The sequence below is a fragment of the Podarcis cretensis genome, assembly GCF_951804945.1.
Source record: "Podarcis cretensis genome assembly, chromosome: 14".
NCBI lineage: Eukaryota > Metazoa > Chordata > Lepidosauria > Squamata > Lacertidae > Podarcis > Podarcis cretensis.
In genome coordinates this window covers 42,288,088-42,304,510 of record NC_137183.1, presented here as the reverse complement: position 1 = coordinate 42,304,510, position 16,423 = coordinate 42,288,088, and the positions used below count along the sequence as shown (strand labels likewise).

At 43.4% G+C, this 16,423-nt stretch overlaps 1 protein-coding gene across 1 annotated transcript in view; it reads right to left on the bottom strand.

Annotated features, from left to right (window-relative positions):
- LOC307202711 (uncharacterized protein) overlaps positions 1 to 16,423 on the bottom strand; it is a 98,857-nt gene that overhangs the window by 21,606 nt on the left and 60,828 nt on the right. Inside the window, exons 2-14 of the mRNA XM_079952878.1 lie at positions 13,685 to 13,903; positions 12,278 to 12,488; positions 11,967 to 12,177; positions 10,956 to 11,099; positions 10,066 to 10,222; positions 9,153 to 9,232; positions 8,089 to 8,212; positions 6,302 to 6,382; positions 6,049 to 6,150; positions 4,863 to 4,990; positions 3,936 to 4,035; positions 2,896 to 3,019; positions 1,312 to 1,388 (exon numbers count right to left, since the gene is read on the bottom strand). Of these exons, the coding sequence (XP_079809004.1) occupies positions 1,312 to 1,388; positions 2,896 to 3,019; positions 3,936 to 4,035; positions 4,863 to 4,990; positions 6,049 to 6,150; positions 6,302 to 6,382; positions 8,089 to 8,212; positions 9,153 to 9,232; positions 10,066 to 10,222; positions 10,956 to 11,099; positions 11,967 to 12,177; positions 12,278 to 12,488; positions 13,685 to 13,903 (1,758 nt within the window). The remainder of the gene's footprint in view (positions 1 to 1,311; positions 1,389 to 2,895; positions 3,020 to 3,935; positions 4,036 to 4,862; positions 4,991 to 6,048; positions 6,151 to 6,301; positions 6,383 to 8,088; positions 8,213 to 9,152; positions 9,233 to 10,065; positions 10,223 to 10,955; positions 11,100 to 11,966; positions 12,178 to 12,277; positions 12,489 to 13,684; positions 13,904 to 16,423) is intronic.

Here is a 16,423-nt window from a genome sequence, read left to right as displayed (position 1 = left end):
GTTAATTGGTGAAAGGAGGGAAAGTAAAGTTATATCATATTAAGATAAATTACAGAACAAAAATTGGAAAAGATGGAAAGGATTTGCTGAAATAGTTAACCGAATTAGAATACAAAAAAGGTAGGTGTGAGGAGGTCAAGGAAACAAGCAAATGAAAGATAAGTTATGGGAAGATTAGCTGTGTTTTTTTTCTTTCTTCCTTATTGTGATGTGTTGTTTTGTTTTTGTTTAATATGGTGTTTTTATTTTTGCTTTTTGTAACCTTTAAAATTTTAATAAATATTATTTTTAAAAAAACAAAGTTCCCCTCTTCCCCTAGCATAGAAAATGATCACACATTTAGCAAGTTAAAATTAGTTTACTTACAAACTCTTTAAAGGTCAGGTTCATGTGCTTTTCCATACACCAGTCAGAAAACACAGGCAGTAAAATTTGGCTTAGTTACAGTGGTCAAAATTCCTGAATTATTGGTAAAGGAACTCAAGGGTGGGGCTGATGAGTTTGGAGTCCAGTACATAGCTGTTAACTTTCCCCTTTTCTTGCGAGGAATCCTATTCGGAATAAGGGAATTTCCCTTAAAAAAAGGGAAACATTGACAGCTATGGTCCAGTAGCATCTGAAAGGCCCAAGGTTCATCACCTGTGATTTATGCTTATGGTCCTTGCAATGCAGGTTTGAATATATTGTGTAAGTTGTAACAATTCATGAGATTGCTCTTTTATTTTTCTGCAACGGCAGTGTAAGCTACTAAGCCATTTTATTCATTAGACACTATTTTATGTAAACCAACTTTCCATATTTATTCAGATTGGCATTATATAGTTCTTGCTACTTCCCTAAGATATGTCAAGACAATACTGATATATATATTGACAGGAGAGGTGAAATTCTTCAACTCATAATGATAAAATAATAACGATATAATATAATCATGATGTTATTTCTATACTGCATTTTCTGCAAACTTGTATCCAAAGCAGTTTACAAAAGAGTAACACCCCAAAAGCAGCAACACAATAACCACAATACATAATTAAAATCATAATACCATTCACAGCACTAACATTTCAATAATTAACCATTAATTTATAATACAGCAAATAAATTTAAGTGACCATGAAGGACACCAACAGGCCAATTAATATCCCATAGGCTATAAATTCCTATTTTATAGCCATGAGAGACACTAGAATTTTGTACAATGATTGCAATCCAAGAGCCACCAAGACAAATGGAGCATCATCATCTATTCATCGGTGATATTGTTGTGACAACTGGTCCTTTTTTGATAGCTTCAGAGTCTCCTTAGGCTTTCCCCCACTCTTTCAGCCTCAACTCCTTCCTCTGGATTTTCCCAGAAATTGTCTTGGGTAGGTCTTGAACAAACTCTATCTGTTTTGAAGGATTTAAAAGAGAGAGAGATAAACTGAGCACATCAACTTTTTTTGGAGTTGCATTTAGTCAACTTTTGTAGAACAGAGGAATCTTAACCCAAGTCTTAACAAAACACAGGATGACCAGCTGTCCCCACCTCTCCTGGAAAGACTCCTGGGCCTTGAATCTGGGGTATGGTAGCCAGAGGCTTAGCAAAGGGAGTTTTTGACCCTCCTTTCAGCTCCACGCAGCAAAAAAGCTACAGCAGCTGAATTTCTGCATGTGAATGGTTGAGGAATTCAGGCATTGCAAATTCCTTTGTGAAATGACCGAGTTGCATGTCTTGGACAAATGTACTGATTTCACACTTCTCCTAATGCTGCAGTGGTCTCCGGCAGTTTAAATGTATCAAACTTGGAGTTTAAAACATAGCTGACAATTTTTCCCTTTTCTTGCGAGGAATCCTATTCGAAATAAAAGTTGACAGCTATGGTTTAAAAGTTTGTTTAAAGTAGGTTTAAAGTTTTTAATTATGGATTTTAAATGGTTGCAACCCAGCTTGGGGATGCAGGTGGCACTGTGGGTTAAACCACAGAGCCTAGGACTTGCCGATCAGAAGGTCGGTGGTTCGAATCCCCGTGACAGGGTGAGCTCCTATTGCTCGGTCCCTGCTCCTGCCAACCTAGCAGTTCAAAAGCATGTCAATGTGCAAGTAGATAAATAGGTACCGCTCCAGCGGGAAGGTAAACAACGTTTCCGTGCACTGCTCTGGTTCGCCAGAAGCGGCTTAGTCATGCTGGCCACATGACCCGGAAGCTGTACTCCAGCTCCCTCGGCCAATAAAGCAAGATGAGCGCCGTAAGAGTTGGCCACGACTGGACCTAGTGGTCAGGGGTCCCTTTACCTTTTAACCCAGCTTGAGACCCACGGGTGAAGGGTGGATTATAACAGTAATACATATTCAGAGAGATAATACACATTCAAATAGGAACCATTGGAGAGGGATTGTAGCTTAGTGGCAGAACACATCTTTTTTTCCACGCAAAAGGTCTCAGCAACCAGAGGACAGGTGAATATGTCAGCTTTGATTTATTTCTGTTTTTCGTTTTTCCAATCTTAAATCCAGCTCTTCACATCACAACATCAGATTGAGAATTAACATTTCTAAACATCCACATGAAAATTCACGACCATTTGTGTGCAAATTTCTTCAAATATAAACATTTTTATTTATTTTTTGCAAATCAGCTCCCCTTAATTTAATGCATTTTTGCACTTCTATGCAAATTTACTCCAGTATATGCATTTTGAATGCACAACTCCACTGGACAACTGCATCGTAAAATTCAGAGCAGCACGAATTTCAAAGGACAGCACAAATGAGGTAAGTTTGCTTTGAAATGTGACTCTTGTCTGAAACCAGAGTCTGGAAGCATTGCTAGGCTAGGATCATTCCTAATCCATTCTGAAGAACATTGTCTCTCCCTCCACCCAAGATCCGAGTAATTCTGAACACTGTACTTGCCTTTCGGGGGTACTTGTAAGGAGCTGTCACTTTCTTGGCATGTGTTTGCAGTTCAAGAATTAATTGTTCTTTGTCATGTGACTGATAAACTGGTGACAGGACGACAAAAGCTTTCACAACCTACAATGAAGGCAAATGGAGGCAAGGTTAATCGATAGTCATGCTTGTGTGTGTGAAAGGGGAGGAAATGAGGGGAAGGGCTGTAGCTCAGTGGTTAGAGCTTTGCCTGCAGAAGATATCAGCTTCTCCAGGTCGGGCTGTGCTAGAACCCAGCCTGCAAACTTGGAGAGCCACTGCCAGTCTGTGAGGACAATACTGAGCTAGATGAACCAATGGCCTGGCTCAGAATAAGGAAACTTCCTGTGATACTATCAACTGTACCCGCCTCCCTCTCTGACAAAAACCTAGCTCTTGCTGAGATGGGGAATGTAGGTGTGGGCTATCCCACCTGAGGCTGCTGCTGGGGGCTCAGACATCACTGAATGCTCTCTTGAACACACAGCCGCCCCCTACTGTACATAGAAAATGAAACAGGGAGGAAGCAAGATGAGACTCATTCCTCCTAGGATGTCCTGGGATAGCCCTCTATTGTGAAGGTGCCCTCTTTTTCAGGTGTGGGGTACCATTGGCCCTGCAGGTATTTGAAGGGCTGACCAGTTCAAAGTTGAACAACCCTCAGAAGGAAGCGCAGAGACCTAGAAGCTGCCCATCCACACTTAGCTCCTGGACCACAGACTGGGCAGGAACATAGAAGCCTTAACTTCTAATTTCCATGCTTATATTACAGGTGGAGCTGCATGTTGCCTACAACTCCACATTGCCGATAACAAAAATGTCTCAAACTGATTGTAACAGACCTATATGAAGGACTCAACGATTTGAAAATAGAGGCAATGGATGTATTTTTGTTCCTTAGTGAAAATCTTTCAATACAAACATATAGGAGGAGGAGGAGGAGGAGGAAGAGGAGAAGAAGAAGAAGAAGAAGAAGAAGAAGAAGAAGAAGAAGAAGAAGAAGAAGAAGAGAGAACCATACCTCTCCTCGGACAGGATCTGGGCTGCTGACGACAGCTGCTTCTGCCACTGCTGGGTGCTCCATCAAGGCATTTTCTACTTCTGATGGCCCAATGCGATACCTCAGATTTGAAGGAGAAGTTAGATCTTGGCAAGCTATCAGCCTGAAGCAGAGCTTTGTGTGTGCTAACATGGTTAACTTAGGTCTGTTAATTTCAATGGGTCTGCTCTGAATAGGGCTAAGACTGGATCTCACCTTGATTCAGGTGTGAAGAGGACTTTGATCCTCGAGATATTGTTCAGCTATAACTCCCATAACCCCAGGGGCAAGGATTCATCTGCACAGTCCCATGAGTATAAGCCAGCACAAAGGTTTCTGCTAGTGGAATAGGGCTTCCCCTCCCTCTCTACTCCCTAGACCAAGTGTGCTGTGGGGGACCGGGACCTGTCAGGTGAAACCCCAGAACAGTGCATGGAGACAAGAGGGGAGATTGCTTTGTGAGACAAACAGAAACACTTCTGGTTATAGAAGCATCTCCTTAGTGTTACTTTGAATTTAAAGCGCATAGGGTATCATTCAGCTAAATTTTACTTAGAACACATATATACATGAATGGGCCTAACTTAGTCATGTTTGTTAATTTGGGTGGGCTTACTCTGAGTAAAACTTAATTGAATACCACCTACAGCTTCCCCCAAAGAACCCTGGCAACTGTAGGTTAATTTTCACAGAGCTAGAGTTCCCAGCACCCTTAACAAGCTGAAGTTCCCAGGATTCTTTGGGGAAATAAATGAGCTTTAAATGTATGGAATGGATGTTACTTTACCAGGGACGGTGCTGGCTTGATTTCTAGTCTTTTAAATGGTGTTGCAACTTTTGCATTGCAAATACTTGTGGCATGTTAAAAAAAACACCAGCCGTGCCAAGTGTTTTACAAAATAAGCGTACCCGGAGGACAAGATAACGTCATCGGCTCTTGCCACAAACTGGACATATCCCTCTTCATCCATGAACCCTCTGTCCCCGGTGATGTAGAAGTCCCCACGCTCTGTTGCGGCTGTTTTCTCAGGGTCATCCTAAGAACAATGCAGCAGAGATCAACAAAGCTACAAAGGCACATTCCTCTCTTGATTCTTGCAACATCAGATGGTATCCTGCATTTGGGAAGGGCCCATCACAGGTCTAGCAACACAGGCAGAACGTTCTAAGATCTCAAATTGAGTGCTTTCCTGGGTAAAAGTTGGCTTTTGTATTTGGTTAACACAGAGACGCTTGGGCTTTCGCATTTGGTTAACTGCAAAGAACTAGCATGGAATACAACTCATGGTACTTCTGGTCCTGGCTCTTATCTTTCTCTATCAAACTACATGGATTCTGCTGTCATTAGCAGGGGCCCTTCCCTGAGTGCCTTCTCCAAGGAAGGTGCGGACAATGGCAATACAAGAATGGGCTTTTTCAGTGGTGGCCCCTTGTTCCTGGAATGCTCTCCCCAGGGAAACATGCCTGGCACTATCATTGCCAGCTTTTAGACATCAGGCTAAGACATTTATGCTGACCCAGGCATTCCACTGTTAAATGGGATGATCCACTGCTATGATTCGTGCCCTGTTTTGTTTTGTTCATCTTTCAGTAAGGTGGGGTAAAATCCCCCCCTCCCACAATTTTTGATGTATGAACTCTCCTAGCAATTTTTGCTCCATCATATTTTCCCTTACTTATTTGGTTTAAACCAGATGTAGGGAACCTTTAGCCCTGAACTACAATCCCCATCATCCCCAGCTTGCTTGCTGTGCTTTCTGGGGTAGATGGGAGTTGTAGTTCTGCAACATCTGGAGGGACAAAAGTTCTCCGCAAATGATTTAAACTGATTGCCAGCTTGCTTTGCATTTTACGGGTTTGTAACTCCCCCACCCAGCCTTATTAACGTCTGCTGAAAAAGCACCCAATATCTTTTTATTCTAAGGGTGGTCCTCTAAATGCTGCTCTACTACAGCACTGAACAGTCCTTGCAATCATGGTCAATGGAGAAGGATGGTGAGATGTCCAGTCAGGAACATCTGGAACGCCAAAGGTCCCCCACCTCTGTTATATTCCTTGGAGGCTGCCCCATCATTTGAGAGGGTTCCTTTCTTACCACATAGCAGGTGAAGAGACCCAAGGGCCTTTTGGGCTTGATTTTAACAGCAATGTCTCCTTCTTCCCCAGGAGGTAGGCGATTGCAATGTTCATCTATTATCTAGAAAGATGGAACCCCAAGCGTCAGTTATGTGAGCTTTTCTGTTTTGTCTCTTTAGTTGCGCAATATGGGCACATCACAGTGTTTACTCAAGCAACATGGGTTATTATGGCTGACTGTTATGGCTTCCCTGCATTATAAATATTCCTACCTGGACATCAAAGGGAGGAGCTGGCGTTCCAGCAAAGCCAGGCTTGACTTTCATATCTCTCCTAGTCGAACATAACATAGTCTGTGTAAAGAAATGGAAAATGTCCAGTCAGGTTTCTCTCTCACACTCTTTGAAACTATGGCTTTTAACTGATTAGAGAATTTTCAGTCGACTTTATCTATCTTCCGTTTATAGATTTGGGGAAGGGCCATAGCTGAGTGACTCTACAAGCTGGAGTCTGCAGGAGAAGTTGCAGCATGGAACAACAACAACAACAACAATTTTATTATTTATACCCCACCCATCTGGCTGTGTTTCCCCAGCCACTCTGTGTGGCTCCCAGTGCATATTAAAACATAATAAAATGTCAAACATTAAAAAAACACTTCCTGATACAGTGGTTCCTCGGGTTACATATGCTTCAGGTTACATACGCTTCAGGTTACACACTCCGCTAACCCAGAAATAGTGCTTCAGGTTAAGAACTTTGCTTCAGGATGAGAACAGAAATCGTGCTCCAGCGGCGCAGCGGCAGCAGGAGGCCCCATGAGCTAAAGTGGTGCTTCAGGTTAAGAACAGTTTCAGGTTAAGAACAGACCTCCGGAACGAATTAAGTACTTAACCCGAGGTACCACTGTACAGGGCTGCCTTCAGACGTCTTCTAAAAGTTGTGTTTTAGATGTTTCCTTGACATCTGATGTCTCCTTGACATCTGGTGGGGAGACATTACACAGGCTCGGTGCCACTACCAAGAAGCCCCTCTGCTTGGTTCCCTGTAACATTTCCTCTTACAGTGAGGGAACTGTCAGAAGGCCCTCGGAGGTGGACCTCAGTGTCTGGGCTGAACAATGGGGGTGGAGACGTTCCTTCAGGTATACTTTTCCTATACAGGGTTCCAACCAGCCAGCCATGCCCTTTTCTAGGGCACTCCATTCCATTCTCTCCAATATGGATGGAGGTGCATTCTCCCAGGTGGGGCGTTTTGGGGAAAGCATGCATTTGGATTTGATAAGCTTCTGGTGGCACAATGGGCCAGCTGCGCTTGGCTGTTAACCAGAAGGTTGGCAGTTCGAGCCCACCTGGGGACGGCAGTAGGCAAGTTTCCTGCATCACAGCGGGGAGACTAGATGACCATTGGGCTCCCTTCCAACTCTGCAATTCTGTGATTCTATGATTCTATAGATACATGATAAATAAGGTATACTATTCATTGTATCAAATTGTAGATTTCAACGGAAGTCTCATAAAGTTCAACTAAAAAAGCAGACGACCCAGTGGATCAGTTCATTCTCTAGTCATTCTCCAGTCAGTTCATGCATAAGGTCCATACATGTAAAAGTATCTATTCCACCTGTCTGTTCAAAAAGTCCAATAATCCACATGAAGAGTTGTTACAGTGCCACAGAATCCTTTCACAAAGTCTAAGACAAGGATTTCCAGAATATTAGCCTTGTTTCACCATCCTAGGCTTCATCAGTAGAACAGGCTCATATGTAATATTACAGGATAGTGGATCTTATAGCATAGTAGTGGTTGCGAAACAAGGCTAATATTCCGGAAATCCTTGCATGAACTGACTAGAGAATGAACTGATCCACTGGGTCTTCTGCTTTCTTTGTTGAACTTTATGAGACTTCCGTTGAAATCTACAATTTGACACAACGAATAGTATACCTTATTTATTCAAAAGCACAGCCGGTTATGTCTTGTGTGTTTATTAAGTATGTTTCACGTAACCATAGGTTTATTGTTGTTGTCTATAGATACATGGCCAAATGCCAACATACTGTCTCCGTCTGCCCATAGCCTTCACGGATTCCCACTCCTGTCTGCGCTTTCCACTGCTCCATCACTTCAGGGCTGTTGCCTTCCCCACCGCTCAGGCACCGTCTCAGGCTCTTGAACTTGTATCTATATGAGGGTATGAAGAAGCTTTGAGTCAACAGTGATTATTGCCTCCATGGCAAGTTATAAAAAGGTAAAGGGACCCCTGAGCATTAGGTCCAGTCGTGACTGACTCTGGGGTTGCGGCGCTCATCTTGCTTTACTGGCCAAGGGAGCCGGCGTACAGCTTCCGGGTCATGTGGCCAGCATGACTAAGCCACTTCTGGCAAACCAGAGCAGTGCACGGAAATGCCGTTTACCTTCCTGCTGGAGGAGCACCTATTTATTTACTTGCACTTGGACGTGCTTTCAAACTGCTAGGTTGGCAGGAGCAGGGACCGAGCAACGGGAGATCACCCCGTCGCGGGGATTCGAACCGCCGACCTTCTGATCAGCAAGTCCTATGCTCTGTGGTTTAACCCACAGCGCCACCCCCGTCTCATATGGCAAGTTATACAGGCATACAATAGCATCCCAGTTAGCACACCTAGTGCTGGTGTAATGTTGGACTCGAATGCCCATCAGTCCCGGAAAAGCTTGGCCAATGCTCAGGTTAGGGTGGGATTGAGTTCAGAAATTAAAAAAAAAAAATGTTATCAAGCGCCAGCAAGAAATAGAAAATGGAAATATTGTAAATGCAAGAAATAAAGAAATGGAAAATGAAATCGCAGAGGATTGGACTAGGTGAGCCTTGGGGCATCCCTCGACTACAATTCTAAGATTCTATGAAATATTTCCAAAGGAAGCAAGATGAATTTAATAGGAAACAAGCTAAAACAAAAGGAAGAAAAAACAGGCAGGGGGTTGGACTAGATGACACTCAGTGTCCTTTCTAACTCCACAGTTCTGTGAATCTATGATTCTGTAAACCCAGGCAGAGGGACTCGGAAGTGCACTTTTTAAAAAAGCAGGAAGTTAGTGCTGAGTTTTAAAATGCACAGATGCTGCCATGCAGAGTTTGCCATACCTTCCAACGTTGTGCTGCAGAAGCATACGATAAACAGTTGGGGGGCCACAGAAAGTTGTCACTGGATACTTGGTGAGGGTCTAGAGGGGAAAACACAAACACATTCCTATTGCACCAAGTGATTCCAGAAGTCTCACAAGGGTTGATTTCTGATTTTTAACTTTTTGTCTGAAACATTTTCCTGCAAGGTTGAATAGTTGTTTTAACTTCTACCAAGAAATGGAGGAAACAGATTTCCTGCCTCCGTCAAAAAGAGGGAATTGTGGTCTGGAGAGGGACCACTGCTCAGCGGGAAGAGCTTTGAATGCAGAAGATTCTCAGTTAAATTCTTAGCCTCTCTGGGGAACCTCAGACTGGGGCAGAATGCGGCCCTTCAGACCTTTCTATCCGGCCCTTGGAATGCTCCCCAGCTACATCTCCAACACTTTCTAGGCCTCAGCCCTCCCTGGCCCTGCTATGCACCCTTCTTGAATGTTTTGCCTGGCTGGGATGTTCCCTTAATGAAGAAGAAAAAGAAGAAGAAGAAGAAGAAGAAGAAGAAGAAGAAGAAGAAGAAGAAGAAGAGTAGTAGTAGTAGTTTGGATTTGATATCCCGCTTTATCACTAACCGAAGGAGTCTCAAAGCGGCTAACATTGTCCTTTCCCTTCATCCCCCACAACAAACACTCTGTGAGGCAAGTGAGGCTGAGAGAAGTGTGACTAGCCCAAGGTCACCCAGCAGCTGCATGTGGAGGAGCGGAGACGCGAACCCGGTTCACCAGATTACAAGGGTCTGGTGACTTCTGTTTCAGTGTATCTGAAGAAGTGTGCATGCACACAAAAGCTCATACCAAGAACTAACTTAGTTGGTCTTTAAGGTGCTACTGGAAGGATTTTTTTTATTTTGTTTTGAATAAGGCAATGTTAGCCTTACATTGAGAACAGTCGTTGGCTCGAACTGGAGCATGCCATGCTGAAAGATGCAGGCCCCTTGGATCCACGAAGGGTACAAATTGCTGAAGACGAATTTGATCCAGCCTGTGTCGGAGAAACCCCAGATCACATCGGAAGGATTCAGGTCCATCCAGTACCTGTAATAAGGAGGCAAACACGACGACTGCTCAGTTACATTTATTAGACTTACTTATGTTTGAGGAACAAACTAGACAGGGTGAAAAGATATGGGATGAGATCTTTTGATTTTAAAGGACAGCAGGTGCAAGAATGGGGGAGGTGGAGAGATGGAAATGGTTCAAAGCTGTAGTAATGTGCACTTACTTTAAAATGTTGTGCTTGGGGGCTCTCCTTTGGATGACTAAGAATTGCAGTTTTATTGTGCCTTAAGCTTAGAACAAAGATTACAGCCACTCCATCATGCCTATCAAAGTTCTTGCCACAATTAAATACAGTGGTGCCTCACAAGACGAAATTAATCCGTTCCGTGAGTCTCTTCGTATAGCGGTTTTTTCGTCTTGCGAAGCAAGCCCATTGACAGTTTAGCAGATTAGCGCTATTAGCGGTTTAGCGGCTTTTAGCGGCTTATCAGCTTAGCGGATCAGCTGATAAGCAGCTTAGCTGCTTAGAAAAAGGGGGGGAAGGGGGAAAAAACTGCAGGAATTCGCAAGACATTTTCGTCTTGCGAAGCAAGCCCATAGGGAAATTCGTTTTGCGAAGCGCCTCCAAAATAGAAGACCCTTTCGTCTAGCGGGTTTTCCATCTTGCGAGGCGTTCATCTTGCGGGGCACCACTGTAGTCATTCTTTAAAGTGCCACAGGACTTTCTGTTGTGTTTGTTGCTCCTGAAGATTTAGAAAGAGAGAGATACCTTCCAACAACTGTCAGCCCAATCCCCAAACTGCTGCAGGAGTGTTCCACCATTTTGGGATAACCCGTGGTTCCACTGGTAAAGTATATGGTCATTGGATCTTGACTCCTTGTTTTGACAGGCTGATGATCACCGTCTGCAGCACTTTAAAACAGAAAAGTGGTCAAGTAGTAAGAATGGGGTAGGTGCAATCAAAATCAATGGTCTGTGATCTTGTAAGCTTAAGGTGTTCTGGGAAATTAGGATTCCAATAGAAAACGAATAAGTGCTAACTGAAATAAAATGTTGCAGTGGGAAGACCTCATCCAAGATACTCCATTCAAATTAACTCAAGTTCCTCGCATTTTTGAATCAGCTTGTGATCCGCGGCAACCCGGAAATAATGGAGCGTGTTACTTCCGGGTTTCGCTGCTCGCGCATGCGCAGACGTTCAAAATGACGTCAGGGGCATGCGCGGTAGCTGCGAAACGCGGCACGCGCAGATGCACCGTCGTGTCTTGTGTTCCATTCGGGATACAAACGGGGCTCTGGAACGGTTCCCGTTCGCATCCCAAGGTACCACTGTACAGTGGTATCTCCAGTTACAAACTTAATTTGTTCCAGAGGTCTATTCTTAACATGAAACAGTTCTTAACATGAGGCGCACGTTTGCTAATCGGGCCTCCTGCTGCCGCCACACGACCTCCGCTCACATCCCGGGGCAAAGTTCGCAACCAGGAGCATCTACTTCTGGGTTAGCGGAGCTCGTTACCCGAAGCATTCATAAGGAGGACTGTACGTTCCACTGTACTTTTTTAAAAAAACAATCCTGTGAAAATTCTGCAACATTTTAGTTGACATTCCTCCCAAAAATACATATTTTTGAATACACTTTTGTCCGCTATACAAATGTTCACAAGTAATTGGCCATCTTCCTGATGTAGGTGACGAATACTGCAGACACCAGGTTTTTCTGTATCTCACTCTTTGACTTATCCCTGACTTGCTTAACAAGGCAGCAGAAATTCTCACTTCAGCAGCTCATGGAAGTTCAGCCATCCTTCTCTGCTGGTGCCTTTGGAGACCAACATCCGAGTTTTCAGGAACTGGCAATCAGATTTAAGAGAGTCGATCAATGGAGCCAAGGCGTCGTTTGTAACTATACATTTGGCCCGAGACTTTTGGAGCCGGTACAAGATGTCTTGAGCAGTCAATAGGGTCGTGGCTGGGATGAAGGTGACACCTAGGAGCAAAACAAAGTGTGATTAAAAAGAGAGGAGAGGAAGACACAGCAAAAAATGGGTCTTTCTGTTGGTTCCTAGCACAGAGAGGGCTTCACTCACCTGCTCTGATGCAGCCCACACTGATCAGCCACCACTCAGGCACCCTGGGGAGGATGATGACGATTCGGTCTCCCTTCTGCAGATTGCAGGCTTTGGAGAGGACGTCGGCTGCTTTCCTGGTTAAGAATGCCAGCTCCTCAAAGCTCCACCGCACCTCCTCGCCTTTCCCACTTACCCACCAAAGAGCGGGATTGGAAGGTCTCTTTCTATCCTATCAGGCACAAAGGATGGAAAAAAATGGAAGCTATTTTACTTAGATATCTCTCAAAGATTTATATACCAAATAATCAGCAATGACCGCTCCCCACTTAAAACGGGGGGCGCCCTTTGCGGGGACGCGTGCAGCCCTGGATCTGGAGTGGCCCCATCAGCATAGGCTTTGCCTTCCCTCAGGTGGGATACCTGGAGGTCCCCGCCTACCCCAGTGAGTTGTCCAATCCCACCTGGGGGAAGCGTTGCCAGGGAAACCAGGCCAGGTAGGGGTAGGGATTACCTGCCCACACAATAGAGGGTGGATCTTAATTGTTAATCCTCACTTGGCTCCAGAGCTTTATATACCAAATAATCAGCAAAAGTTTTCTCAGCGGTTTACAGAGAACCCTATAAAATATTCCAAAGAAGACACCAATAAAACCAAACTATCCCTTACATCCTGTTTCATATTTTATCTATGGTTTGATTAATTTTATGCCTGCTGTTTTTGAGCAAGTAGGCATAAAATTAATCAAACTATAGATGTGGCATCCCCATAAACAGCTGAAGCCAGACTATCTACAGACAAAATTTGCAACATATCTGATACTCTGTAAATTCAAGTCCTCAGGACAACAGAAATGAATTAAGCAGACCTCAAGTAACAATCTTAATGCCACTTATACAAAGGAAAAGGAAACATACAAAAACATTCATAATTTTGAACATCACTTGGCATGTTAAATAAGGGAAAACGAAAAAACCAGAGGATGTAAGGGTTAGACAAGAACTTTCACACTAAAATACTGATGAATTCCCTGCAGACATTTTTAGGCAGGAGGCAGAATGGGTTTGTAAGCTGAGGGAGAAATGTTGAGAACTGAACTTAAGACGGAAAAAAATGAGAAACCAAGAAAAGCCAAACAGGACAACTTTTCTCAGCTCTGGCTAGCAGTTAGGAAGTTTCCATGCTCCTTTTTTTTATTGACTCAAAACAGTTTTGACTACCAATGGGACTTCACTTCTTAATGTAAATGAAATGGGGAACTTTAGGTTTTAGGTTTTGATGATTTGCTGAAAAGTAATGCTAATTTATGTTTTGTTGACATATAGTTTGTTTTGAGAGACATATTCAATGACCGTTTGCTATAAACAATAAAGATCAGCACGACTGACTGATAATACTAGGAAATCATGACAGATACAGTCCCTTACCTTTTCCTTTTGGCTCCATTGATCCAGGACATCATGTGCAAAATTAAAATGCTCTGGCACATTTTTGTAGAGGGCTTCAGTGTCTGAGAAATCCAGAAATGGAGATCCACTGCAAGGTTGACTCATGATTCTACAAGGCAATTTGAAAGCACTAAAAGACTTTAAAACTGGAATTCTGGAGAGAAGCTTCCTTGCCCCTGCCATGAAAACAATTCTTGCCTTTATGGAAAACCAAAAGAAAAAGAAAAAAAAGAATTAAACATGATAATTCAAGATTCTGCTCAAGAACAAAAACAAAACACCAATGACAGAAAAATATGTATACATTGAATAAATTCCAGTGACAAAAGTGCAAAGTGGAACTCCAATGGAAATGCAACTTCACTCCATAGCCATAATGTGTCTTAGGGGTGAGAATTCAGAGTTACTCTATATCAGGCTTCCTCAACCTCGGCCCTCCAGATGTTTTGAGACTACAATTCCCAGCATCCCTGACCACTGGTCCTGCTAGCTATGGATCATGGGAGTTGTAGGCCAAAAACATCTGGAGGGCCGAGGTTGACGAAGCCTGCTCTATATAGCTCTTTCAGTGTTGAAAATGGGAGCTGAACTGTGCATCATGTTCCAATTGCCAATTTGCTGCTGGGCCAGGTTCCAGCCTCAAAGAATCCTGGAATCTGAGAATTGTAAAATTGGAAGTGACCCTAATCTAGTCAGAGCCCCTGCAGTGAAGGAATCACAGCTAAAGGACCCCTGACAGATGGCCACCCAATCTCTGTTTTTTTGAAAAAATTAAATGTAGGAGATCCCACCACCTTTCGAAGCAGCTCACTCCAGGGTTGAACAGCTCTTACCATCATAAAGTTCTTCCTGATGTTTAGTTGGAACTTCCTTTTTTGTAATTTGGGTCCGTTGGTTTAGGGCCCTACCCTCTGGAGCAGCAGGAAACCAGCTTGTTCCATTTTCCTTGTGACAGCCCCTCAGATATTTGAAGATGGCCATCCTTTCACCTCTTTCAATTTGAACTTAGCCTGATCTTTTATTCCCCTTCCTTCCCTCCCCCTTCCCTTTTTATGAAGATTACCCACTCTGGTGTTAAGTTGTGGGTGAACATATCAGACGACACAGCGATTCTTCAAACAGCTCTTGTTTATTCACAGGCCAGAACAGAACTGGGCTGAAGGGCTCAGCCAACCTGCTTATATAGAGCTCAACTACAAGGCAACAGTAACAACTTTCTGTAACTATCCAATCAGTGAACGTCACTTTCAATTCCTTATTTGCATATATGGACCTGAGTGAAAACTATCTACAGTATCCCCCTGCTGGCACAGGCTGAGAACCTCAGTATATAACATATGGGATCCCACAGCTAATTCTCCCCTGATCTCCTCACTGGCCCAAATAGAACTAATTAGCCAGCTAGCCCTGGTGATCATCTAATGTTTATTGGATGGATTTCCCCCCTAAATTGATTTTTGAATTCTGAATTTATTGTTATTCACGTTTTATACTGTATTTTATGCTGTTTTTGGTTGCATCAATTAAGTGTTTTAAATTTGTTGTTTGCCACCCTGAGCCTGGTTTTCTGAACCGGGAAGGGCGGGGTATAAATAAAAATTTATTATTAATATTATAATTTAAGTCTCCTCTTTTCCAGGTCAACATACCCGACTTTCTCAACAGTTCCGCATTTATATGTATATTTGGGCGCACTTTTCTCTAAAGGACACATTTAGTACACATTTGGTCCCTTTAAAAAAGAATGCTTTCTGTAGGCATTTCTCTCGGTTCTGCCACTTTTGTAGCACATTGGGCGAGAAAGTAAGAGGGCCTTCTTGGTGGTTGCTCCCACATTGTGGAACTCTCTTTCATGAGACTAGGCTGGCCCCCTCTGGACTTTCCTTTTGCTGCCAGCCAAAGATTTCTTTGTTCCAACTGGCCTTTCACCACAAACTGATGGGGTCTTCTGAGGTGGGTGATGTTCTTTTGAGTGTGTGCAAGAATTTGAGTGGTTTTCAGTGTTTTCAGTGCTTTTTAAAACAAAGTTTACCTATTTAATTGGTTTTAATATTTATACTTTGAATCTTCATCTGTTTTAATTGATGCTGTAAGCAGAGACATCAGCTTGCCAACAAAGGTCCATATAGTTAAAGCTATGGTTTTCCCTGTAGTGATGTATGGAAGTGAGAGCTGGACCATAAAGAAGGCTGATCGCCGAAGAATTGATGCTTTTGAATTATGGTGCTGGAGGAGACTCTTGAGAGTCCCATGGACTGCAAGAAGATCAAACCTATCCATTCTGAAGGAAATCAGCCCTGAGTGCTCACTGGAAGGACAGAACATGAAGCTGAGGCTCCAATACTTTGGCCACCTCATGAGGAGAGAAGACTCCCTGGAAAAGACCCTGATGTTGGGAAAGATAGAGGGCACCAGGAGAAGGGGATGACAGAGGACGAGATGGTTGGATAGTGTTCTTGAAGCTACCAGCATGAGTTTGACCAAACTGCGGGAGGCAGTGGAAGACAGGAGTGCCTGGCGTGCTCTGGTCCAATGGGGTCACAAAGAGTTGGACAAAACTAAACAACTAAACAACAAGCTGCCTTAGGTTCTGCACCAGGAGAAAAGTTGCATATATATTTAATAAATAAATATGAGGAGGAATTCCACATGCCCCACCGAAAAGTCCTAATTTAATGTTGATGTCCCTGATGAATAAGCATAACTGAAGGGAAACCC